This window comes from Saccoglossus kowalevskii, chromosome 16 (genome assembly GCF_978046115.1).
Source record: "Saccoglossus kowalevskii chromosome 16, keSacKowa6.1, whole genome shotgun sequence".
Lineage (NCBI taxonomy): Eukaryota > Metazoa > Hemichordata > Enteropneusta > Harrimaniidae > Saccoglossus > Saccoglossus kowalevskii.
In genome coordinates, this window is record NC_140656.1 from 18,640,514 (window position 1) to 18,652,582 (window position 12,069).

General features: G+C 38.9%; 1 protein-coding gene across 1 annotated transcript; it reads right to left on the minus strand.

The window, feature by feature from the left end:
* Window positions 1-1,327: 1,327 nt before the first annotated feature.
* LOC100371546 (DNA oxidative demethylase ALKBH2-like) lies at window positions 1,328-11,741 on the minus strand. The gene is made up of 3 exons (XM_006825572.3): window positions 11,044-11,741; window positions 3,439-3,581; window positions 1,328-2,270 (listed from the first exon to the last, which is right to left on the minus strand). Exons 1-3 carry the CDS (start codon window positions 11,503-11,505, stop codon window positions 1,961-1,963), a joined length of 915 nt encoding a protein of 304 aa, XP_006825635.2. The 5' UTR covers window positions 11,506-11,741; the 3' UTR covers window positions 1,328-1,960.
* Between the last annotated feature and the right edge of the window lie 328 nt (window positions 11,742-12,069).

The following is a 12,069-nucleotide window of genomic DNA, read 5'->3' on the forward strand; positions in this document are numbered from 1 at the left end:
AGAACATCCATTAACACACAGAATAAACCCACAGGTACACAGCCGCTAAGTAGTAAACAAAAGACCACATGTTGGTCTCACCTCTGACCCAGGTGATTACGCCCTCAAACAGGGAGCACCTGAGAAAAATAATATTTAAAAAATTTCATTGGTTCTTGCTGGGCATTTAAATTGAGCAGCCATTGGTTAATTAGTGGCATGAGACCTTAACTTTTGCACAAGAACTGACATTTTGAAACATTTTGTGTATAAAAAGTATCAAAGCAAATAAATGTATATTTACATACAGGCATCAACATGTATAAACAAACAAATTGTGGTACCACGATATGAGCATTAGTCATTATAATTTAACATTTTTAATATTTGAAATCACATACTGAAATGGCTACTATAAACTATGATACTAGATATAATACATACATATAAGTACATCTTGTCATCATCGTATGTTTGATAATGACAGTCAACACTGAGAATCGGCGAGAATGTATAAAAAATTGCATTTAGAAAATGAAAATACAAAATGGCCACCATCATATCTGCAACCATTCTCGAAGTATCAACTGAACACACCGATTCTTGACCCTCAACCACACCAACAACAGGGAAAATCAGTCAAGGCTTGGAGAATGACCTGCAACTCGATAACATCATTTGATTGATGAAAGTCAGACAACAGTACTGGTATTTCGGTCAAGGTCAAGATTATTCATGTTCATGATCTAAAATACTATAGAATACTTTATTTTCGCTTGGAATTTATTTTCGCTATTTTCGCTGAAAGGATAATTCCGTGAAAATAAAATCCAGGAATATACTTTTTTTCCTATATTTCACATTAAACTCATGAAAAATCAGTGAAAATAAAATCCAAGCAAAATGCTCCAAAAGCCTTGACAGCTGCATAGCCGTCATCAATAAGATCACATTAATTGTATCAAATTCAAAACATAATTGACTCTGATATGGAAATGGGTTTAAAAAAATAATAAAATTAAATAAGATTAAAAAAAAAAAATTGATGTGCAAATGTGACATCAGGTACCGTAATTCCTCTAATAGAAGTGCATCTCTAATAGATGTGCACTAAAAATATATTCATATGCAGGTTAATTAAAATTATTTTATTTTCACCATAGCCACACCTGTGTCATTTACATAAGCACATGGGTACTGTTAGAGCAAATATAGGTGGAAAAAATTTCCCCATGACAGTTTGGGTTGAAAGACTGTAAAGTAAACAATTTTCAGAAATCATGGTTCACATTTTTCGTCACGTAAATATTATGGTTGATTTGTTTACATGAAATTCAAACACAGACTGTTTGATGACCACTGTCCTTTAATAACCATATTTAAATATTGTTATAAATTGACATACAACAATCACCTCATATTTTGCATATCCGAGTAATGAACCATGCAGTTTACAGCAGAATAATGTGATTGAAAGTGGATCTCATCTTGTCGGTGAAACAGTGTTGGCCGATAATGATAGAGAGGACATTACATCTGAAATATCTAAATTTTAATATACTGTAAAATCTGTATTAGAAACCGCGGCTTCTATTAAAATGGCACAATGCAATGGAAGGGATGTGGCTTTTATTAGAGCATCTACACATATGTGAAATGGTGAATTTTTGGTTCTCAATTGTTCAGAAAGAATGGGTGCGACTTCTATTAGGGATGCGGCTTCTAATACAGATTTTACGGTATTTGTTTTTTAATATGTATTTGTAACACTAGGAAAAACATTAAACTCTGAGGATTGTTTTTTTAACGATTTTTCCATATTACCATCTCTTCTCAGTGTTTCAAATGGCCAACCATTATATCAAACCATCTAGATCCTGTAATAAACATTGTTTTTAATGTTTTGTTATCAATTCTTTGGAACAAAAAACCTGATAGTACATTATAGTAAACAGAGTGTATAATCCACTAGCCCAGACAGTCAGACTATTTGCTTAACCACCATCTGTCTGAATGTCATGTTTATCCGCAGGAAAGCCACCCTCTTCCTTTTCGGTAGAGAATGGTACCAATAAGTGTTGGTGGGATAATTCATCAACAGTAAACTTCCATGTTGAAGTTCAACTGTCACTGGGCTTATCTGACGAGATGCTGATTTTCCTCGGCTGTCAGCGTGCCGAAAGACAAAGTCCCTTGGTTGGCCCAAGGAGAGAGATGCAATAGGCGCCTTAGATACCAAGTCATCTTCATCATCTCTGTGTGCACCAATGTGATCATTACCATCTTTGTACCTGAGAAACAAATAAAAATTTTAATATATTTAAAATATGGCTTTATGTGTGTGTCTTTTTTGGCTTAGCAAATTTGCACAACAATTAACCTGTTGCAGGAGATATTTTTTGGATATATTTGCAGCAGTTGGCCAAATGTACATGCTGTGCAGATGAATATCCGATATCAGTTTGTGAATAATAATTAGTCAATTTGCATAATACTGGATTCTTCAGATTGTTAATATCTAAATCATAACAATACCGTGTTCAAATGAATTGAAACTTGAAACGCATGCACACAGTGTGTAGTATCTGATACTGTGGATATCACTATTGTTAGCTTGTATTATTTTGTATGCTAACAGCAGTTTGAATTTAAAATTGATGTATCATTAGTTTTTAATACAGTAGCATGAACACATCTGAGACAGAAATGGTTGGAAATGGAATATTAATTCACTTCAAGCAAGAGCAATTTCTAACGTCTTTAGTTACATCCATGGAACACTCGCATGTGAATCGTGCTGTGTAGCCAACCAAATTTACCACTGCATGTTAAATTTAAAAATCAGCTTTAAAAATTACCAAAACCTAGGCAATACACTGTAACTCTGTTTTATCTGTGATATTATTACTCCAAAATATTCAAAGCCCAAATAAAAAATAAACTTAACATGACACAAGCCAACCACCAACTGAATATTACAAAATAAAATACACTATAAACTTTCATCAAAGCAGAACAAACTGACATATTTTTCTTTTATTCAATGTGGCCCAGGAAGAAAAATGAGAAAAGCCAAAAGAGTGACAATCACGGTAACAATTTGTTTTGTCTTGCTTGTTGTTAGTCAATTACAAAATATAGCACAGTTTTAAACAACAGCAATGCTATGCCTCATCACTAGAGGGCAGCAATTACATTAAACTCAAAGTAACTAATAATAGCTTGATTACAAACAATAACTTGCGTGATCCAGTTAGTTATTTTTGACATAAAATCTTTGTTCCTATTTAAAATCGAATTCAACTACTGTTGACATTGTGATAGTAGAAATTTGCTTAATTTGATGATTAGATGCTAATGCTAAATTAGATGTTTTTATGTTTACTTGACTCACGAGAATGTCTATTGCATCAATTTATTCTTCAATTACAGTGCTGTCATTGTATATAAAGTCCTCACCTATTTATCAAAACAAAATTAAATTCATGTCCTGTGAGACGTGAAATATTATCCCGTATTTCAGTGAGTAGCGGCGTCCATGGTCTAGCTGGGATACGATTGTTTGAAAAAGTGTACGTCAACCCAGTGTCACCATGAGCTACCTGTAATAAAGAAAATGCTCTGATTTATTCACAATTATTGCAATATACTGAAAAAATTGTTAGTAATGGATAATGGAATTTTTTTTAACAGGACATAGTACAGCAAGCAAAAAAAAAGAAGAAAAATTCTGGCTAATAAAACACTGTGTCATCTTGCTTATAGTGGAATTTGCTATCAAGTTCTAATATGTCTGGATTAAGTTCCTCACATTATTGGGGATACTCTAATTGAGCACACCCTGTGGTGATCATAGAGCACACTCTGTGGTGATGATAGAACACACTCTGTGGTGATGATAGGACACTCTGTGGTGATGATAGAATACTCTGTGGTGATGATAGAACACTCTGTGGTGATGATAGAACACACTCTGTGGTCATGATAGAGCACACTCTGTGGTGATGATAGAACACTCTGTGGTGATAATAGAACACACTCTGTGGTCATGATAGAGCCCACACTGTGGTGATGATAGAACACTCTGTGGTGACGATAGAGCACGCTCTGTGGTGATGATAGAACACACTCTGTGGTGATGATAGAGCACACTCTGTGGTGATGATAGAGCACACTCTGTGGTGATGATAGAACACACTCTGTGGTGATGATAGAACACACTCTGTGGTGATGATAGAACACTCTGTGGTGATGATAGAGCACACTCTGTGGTGATGATAGAGCACACTCTGTGGTGATGATAGAACACACTCTGTGGTGATGATAGAACATACTTTGTGGTGATGATAGTGCACACTCTGGTGATTATAGAGCACACTCTGGTGATTATAGAGCACACTCTGTGGTGAGGATAGAACACACTCTGGTGATTATAGAGCACACTGGTGATTATAGAGCACACACTGGTGATTATAGAACACTTTGTGGTGATGATAGAGCACACTCTGTGGTGATGATAGAGCACACTCTGTGGTGATGATAGAGCACACTCTGTGGTGATGATAGAACACACTCTGTGGTGATGATAGAGCACACTCTGTGGTGATGATAGAGCACACTCTGGTGATTATAGAGCACACTCTGGTGATGATAGAGCAGACTCTGTGGTGATGATACAACACACTTTGTGGTGATGATAGTGCACACTTTGTGGTGAAGATAGAGCACACTCTGTGGTCATGATAGAACACACGCTTTGGTGATGATAGACCACACTCTGTGGTGTTGATAGTGCACACTCTGGTGATTATAGAGCACACTCTGTGGTGATGATAGAACACACTTTGTGGTGATGGTAGAACACACTCTGGTGATTATAGAGCACACGCTGGTGTTGATAGAGCACACTCTGTGGTGATGATAGAGCACACTCTGTGGTGATGACAGAGCACACTCTGTGGTGATGATAGAGCACACTCTGATGATGATAGAGCACACTCTGGTGATGATAGAGCACACTCTGTGGTGATGATAGAACACACTCTGTGGTGATGATAGAACACACTTTGTGGTGATGATAGTGCACACTTTGTGGTGATTATAGAGCACACTCTGTGGTGATGATAAAACACACTCTGGTGATTATAGAACACACTTTGTGGTGATGATAGAGCACACTCTGTGGTGTTGATAGTGCACAATTATTACAATATACTGAAAAAATTGTTAGTAATGGATAATGGAATTTTTTTAACAGGACATTGTACAGCAAGCAAAAAAAAGAAGAAAAAATTCTGGCTAATAAATCACTGTGTCATCTTGCTTATAGTGGAATTTGCTATCAAGTTCTAATATTTCTGGATTAAGTTCCTCACATTATTGGGGATACTCTAATTGAGCACACCCTGTGGCGATCATAGAGCACACTCTGTGGTGATGATAGAACACACTCTGTGGTGATGATAGGACACTCTGTGGTGATGATAGAATACTCTGTGGTGATGATAGAACACTCTTGTGGTGATGATAGAACACACTCTATGGTCATGATAGAGCACACTCTGTGGTGATGATAGAACACACTCTGTGGTGATGATAGAGCACACTCTGTGGTGATGATAGAGCACTGGTGATGATAGAGCACACTTTGTGGTGATGATAGAACAGACTCTGTGGTGATGATAGAACACACTCTGTGGTGATGATAGAGCACACTCTGTGGTAATGATAGAGCACACTCTGTGGTAATGATAGAGCACACTCTGTGGTGATGATAGAGCACACTCTGGTGATTATAGAGCACACTCTGGTGATGATAGAGCAGACTCTGTGGTGATGATACAACACACTTTGTGGTGATGATAGTGCACACTTTGTGGTGAAGATAGAGCACACTGTGGTCATGATAGAACACACGCTTTGGTGATGATAGAGCACACTCTGTGGTGTTGATAGTGCACACTCTGGTGATTATAGAGCACACTCAGTGGTGATGATAGAACACACTTTGTGGTGATGATAGTGCACACTCTGTGGTGATTATAGAGCACACTCTGTGGTGATGGTAGAACACACTCTGGTGATTATAGAGCACACTGTTGATTATAGAGCACACGCTGGTGTTGATAGAGCACACTCTGTGGTGATGATAGAGCACACTCTGTGGTGATGACAGAGCACACTCTGTGGTGATGATAGAGCACACTCTGGTGATGATAGAGCACACTCTGGTGATGATAGAGCACACTCTGTGGTGATGATAGAACACACTCTGTGGTGATAATAGTGCACACTCTGTGGTGATGATAGAGCACACTCTGTGGTGATGATAGAACACACTCTATGGTGATGATAGAGCACACTCTGTGGTGATGATAGTGCACACTCTGGTGATGATAGAGCACACTCTGGTGATGATAGAGCACACTCTGTGGTGATGATAGAACACACTCTGTGGTGATGATAGAACACACTTTGTGGTGATGATAGTGCACACTTTGTGGTGATTATAGAGCACACTCTGTGGTGATGATAAAACACACTCTGGTGATTATAGAACACACTTTGTGGGGATGATAGAGCACACTCTGTGGTGTTGATAGTGCACAATTATTACAATATACTGAAAAAATTGTTAGTAATGGATAATGGAATTTTTTTAACAGGACATTGTACAGCAAGCAAAAAAAAGAAGAAAAAATTCTGGCTAATAAATCACTGTGTCATCTTGCTTATAGTGGAATTTGCTATCAAGTTCTAATATTTCTGGATTAAGTTCCTCACATTATTGGGGATACTCTAATTGAGCACACCCTGTGGCGATCATAGAGCACACTCTGTGGTGATGATAGAACACACTCTGTGGTGATGATAGGACACTCTGTGGTGATGATAGAATACTCTGTGGTGATGATAGAACACTCTTGTGGTGATGATAGAACACACTCTATGGTCATGATAGAGCACACTCTGTGGTGATGATAGAACACACTCTGTGGTGATGATAGAGCACACTCTGTGGTGATGATAGAGCACTGGTGATGATAGAGCACACTTTGTGGTGATGATAGAACAGACTCTGTGGTGATGATAGAACACACTCTGTGGTGATGATAGAGCACACTCTGTGGTGATGATAGAGCACACTCTGGTGATTATAGAGCACACTCTGGTGATGATAGAGCAGACTCTGTGGTGATGATACAACACACTTTGTGGTGATGATAGTGCACACTTTGTGGTGAAGATAGAGCACACTCTGTGGTCATGATAGAACACACGCTTTGGTGATGATAGACCACACTCTGTGGTGTTGATAGTGCACACTCTGGTGATTATAGAGCACACTCTGTGGTGATGATAGAACACACTTTGTGGTGATGGTAGAACACACTCTGGTGATTATAGAGCACACGCTGGTGTTGATAGAGCACACTCTGTGGTGATGATAGAGCACACTCTGTGGTGATGACAGAGCACACTCTGTGGTGATGATAGAGCACACTCTGATGATGATAGAGCACACTCTGGTGATGATAGAGCACACTCTGTGGTGATGATAGAACACACTCTGTGGTGATGATAGAACACACTTTGTGGTGATGATAGTGCACACTTTGTGGTGATTATAGAGCACACTCTGTGGTGATGATAAAACACACTCTGGTGATTATAGAACACACTTTGTGGTGATGATAGAGCACACTCTGTGGTGTTGATAGTGCACAATTATTACAATATACTGAAAAAATTGTTAGTAATGGATAATGGAATTTTTTTAACAGGACATTGTACAGCAAGCAAAAAAAAGAAGAAAAAATTCTGGCTAATAAATCACTGTGTCATCTTGCTTATAGTGGAATTTGCTATCAAGTTCTAATATTTCTGGATTAAGTTCCTCACATTATTGGGGATACTCTAATTGAGCACACCCTGTGGCGATCATAGAGCACACTCTGTGGTGATGATAGAACACACTCTGTGGTGATGATAGGACACTCTGTGGTGATGATAGAATACTCTGTGGTGATGATAGAACACTCTTGTGGTGATGATAGAACACACTCTATGGTCATGATAGAGCACACTCTGTGGTGATGATAGAACACACTCTGTGGTGATGATAGAGCACACTCTGTGGTGATGATAGAGCACTGGTGATGATAGAGCACACTTTGTGGTGATGATAGAACAGACTCTGTGGTGATGATAGAACACACTCTGTGGTGATGATAGAGCACACTCTGTGGTAATGATAGAGCACACTCTGTGGTGATGATAGAGCACACTCTGGTGATTATAGAGCACACTCTGGTGATGATAGAGCAGACTCTGTGGTGATGATACAACACACTTTGTGGTGATGATAGTGCACACTTTGTGGTGAAGATAGAGCACACTCTGTGGTCATGATAGAACACACGCTTTGGTGATGATAGAGCACACTCTGTGGTGTTGATAGTGCACACTCTGGTGATTATAGAGCACACTCAGTGGTGATGATAGAACACACTTTGTGGTGATGATAGTGCACACTCTGTGGTGATTATAGAGCACACTCTGTGGTGATGGTAGAACACACTCTGGTGATTATAGAGCACACTGTTGATTATAGAGCACACGCTGGTGTTGATAGAGCACACTCTGTGGTGATGATAGAGCACACTCTGTGGTGATGACAGAGCACACTCTGTGGTGATGATAGAGCACACTCTGGTGATGATAGAGCACACTCTGGTGATGATAGAGCACACTCTGTGGTGATGATAGAACACACTCTGTGGTGATGATAGAACACACTTTGTGGTGATGATAGTGCACACTTTGTGGTGATTATAGAGCACACTCTGTGGTGATGATAAAACACACTCTGGTGATTATAGAACACACTTTGTGGTGATGATAGAGCACACTCTGTGGTGTTGATAGTGCACAATTATTACAATATACTGAAAAAATTGTTAGTAATGGATAATGGAATTTTTTTAACAGGACATTGTACAGCAAGCAAAAAAAAGAAGAAAAAATTCTGGCTAATAAATCACTGTGTCATCTTGCTTATAGTGGAATTTGCTATCAAGTTCTAATATTTCTGGATTAAGTTCCTCACATTATTGGGGATACTCTAATTGAGCACACCCTGTGGCGATCATAGAGCACACTCTGTGGTGATGATAGAACACACTCTGTGGTGATGATAGGACACTCTGTGGTGATGATAGAATACTCTGTGGTGATGATAGAACACTCTTGTGGTGATGATAGAACACACTCTATGGTCATGATAGAGCACACTCTGTGGTGATGATAGAACACACTCTGTGGTGATGATAGAGCACACTCTGTGGTGATGATAGAGCACTGGTGATGATAGAGCACACTTTGTGGTGATGATAGAACAGACTCTGTGGTGATGATAGAACACACTCTGTGGTGATGATAGAGCACACTCTGTGGTAATGATAGAGCACACTCTGTGGTGATGATAGAGCACACTCTGGTGATTATAGAGCACACTCTGGTGATGATAGAGCAGACTCTGTGGTGATGATACAACACACTTTGTGGTGATGATAGTGCACACTTTGTGGTGAAGATAGAGCACACTCTGTGGTCATGATAGAACACACGCTTTGGTGATGATAGAGCACACTCTGTGGTGTTGATAGTGCACACTCTGGTGATTATAGAGCACACTCAGTGGTGATGATAGAACACACTTTGTGGTGATGATAGTGCACACTCTGTGGTGATTATAGAGCACACTCTGTGGTGATGGTAGAACACACTCTGGTGATTATAGAGCACACTGTTGATTATAGAGCACACGCTGGTGTTGATAGAGCACACTCTGTGGTGATGATAGAGCACACTCTGTGGTGATGACAGAGCACACTCTGTGGTGATGATAGAGCACACTCTGGTGATGATAGAGCACACTCTGGTGATGATAGAGCACACTCTGTGGTGATGATAGAACACACTCTGTGGTGATAATAGTGCACACTCTGTGGTGATGATAGAGCACACTCTGTGGTGATGATAGAACACACTCTATGGTGATGATAGAGCACACTCTGTGGTGATGATAGTGCACACTCTGGTGATGATAGAGCACACTCTGTGGTGATGATAGAACACACTCTGTGGTGATGATAGAGCACACTCTGTGGTGATGATAGAACACGCTCATGGTCGAAACATTAACATTATTTCGGCATGAGCAATTTTGACTGACATGTGTTCAAACCACAAAGAAAGTAAGTTTGCATCATGTGACTGCATCATAAAAGTGGCATATTTTATATATACATACATTGGAATCTCTTTATAATGAATTTCCTTATATAATGAACACAAATATATGCCCCCCCCCCTCATAGAAAACCCAATATAACAAACTAATGTATGCCCCCCACTATAATATACCAATTAGATGTGAATGATACACACAGATTAACTTCAACTGCAGTAACTGTAAAATACTTCATTTTTGCTTGGAATTAATTTTCGCTATTTTTATTGAAGGAATGATTCAGTGAAAATAAAATCTAGCGAATATACATTTTTTCCTATATTTTACATTCAACTCGTCAAAACCATACAAAAACTCGTTTTGGCGAAAATTAATAATTCTAGCTAAAATAAATCATTTTACAGTATTTTACATTGAGTGGGGGGGGGGGCAGCCATTACTGGGTTGCTAACTCTAAAGGTACAATGCATCATGGGTAGAGAGGGCAAAGGTTACGACCTCCACAATGCAGAATACTACACCCCCAAAAAAAGAGTTCATTATAACACATATGCATATAAATCATACAGTGATACCAAGCATATATATGATATCATAAATTATAAAATATATGAAACCTTAGATGACTAAGAATCATACGTTACCTTGAACTGAATTCTATATTTTAAATAGATAAGATTATCTCCATGTTTTATTCAAAGAGTTATTCTGACTGGTGTGAATACATTATTTACAGAAGAAAATACGAACAATAGATGAAAAAATAGATAAATAAACAAATAAAATTCAGCAATACATTTTACTAGTACCTGTTTCCTTGAAATAGTATGCCATTTTCCGAAAATGTGAACCTGGGCTTGTTTGCCAGTGTTGTAATCCAGTTGCCGTTCACAACGCTGAATCAGTTCATCTGCCTCCGCCCTCGTATATAGCTGTACATAATCGCAGTCCAAGTTTTCGCCCTCAATTTTTTTCCAATGCAATTTTGTTTCCGTTAATGGAGACGATGCTTCGCCTGGATCATCTTCGTTGCCATATATACGGTGGTGCTCCAACTGATTTTTTCCGATTTTTTTCGTTTCATCGTTCTCATCAGCGTGGACACGGTTGTGTTCTCGCCGAGACTCGTATGACACTTTCCGACCATCTTTCTCTCCGCATTTTGTATCAGATTCAAGTGTACTGACACTGCGTTCCCCAGTCCTATGCTGTTTTGACGGCGTGTCGGGTACGTCTTGAGTAGTGCGTTTTCTCACAACAAATGCATCCATATCACTGACCACGCAATGACCGGTAGAAGATTTAAAACGAATGCCAAATAAAATTAAAATAGACTACTGATTGTGGGGTTGAATAATGTCCTAAAATCACAACAAGATCTCGAACCTTGGTCCAATCATACAATCAATTTGCGCAAATATCGTTAGGGCAAACACGGCCGCCAAAACATGAAAGTACATCATTCAGCGAAAACTCATCGGTGTTTTGGTTTTCGGTCAAAGGTCACAAACGTGTCGCGTACGGTCAATAGAGGGCGTTGGCAACTAAGCGTCGGCAATACACTTGCAGTATTACAAGTAATTGATGGGGAGTTGATTACAAAATATCATAAACTTACAAGGTAAAAGTTACCAGGATGTAACATTAGCGAAGCCCATACAACGAGTACCGTTGGTACGAGAAGGCATGATACTTTGTCGCATGTGTGCATGCATGTGCCAATAAAATTCGTTTGCGAATGTTGGTAGAAATCGAAAAATGATTTGTTATCAACTTTAAGTGCGGAATTCAATGAATCCGATAAGTAAACTTCCCCTGGTCACACATGCACTGAA

Bases quoted from the DNA above. Each gene is read 5' to 3' on its own strand.
- LOC100371546 (XM_006825572.3), bottom strand. From the start codon at position 11,505: ATGGATGCATTTGTTGTGAGAAAACGCACTACTCAAGACGTACCCGAC. The intron at 3,582-11,043 runs GTACTAGTAAAA...TCTTTATTACAG, and splicing joins ATACTATTTCAAGGAAACAG to GTAGCTCATGGTGACACTGG. The intron at 2,271-3,438 runs GTGAGGACTTTA...TTTGTTTCTCAG, and splicing joins AATTTTGTTTTGATAAATAG to GTACAAAGATGGTAATGATC.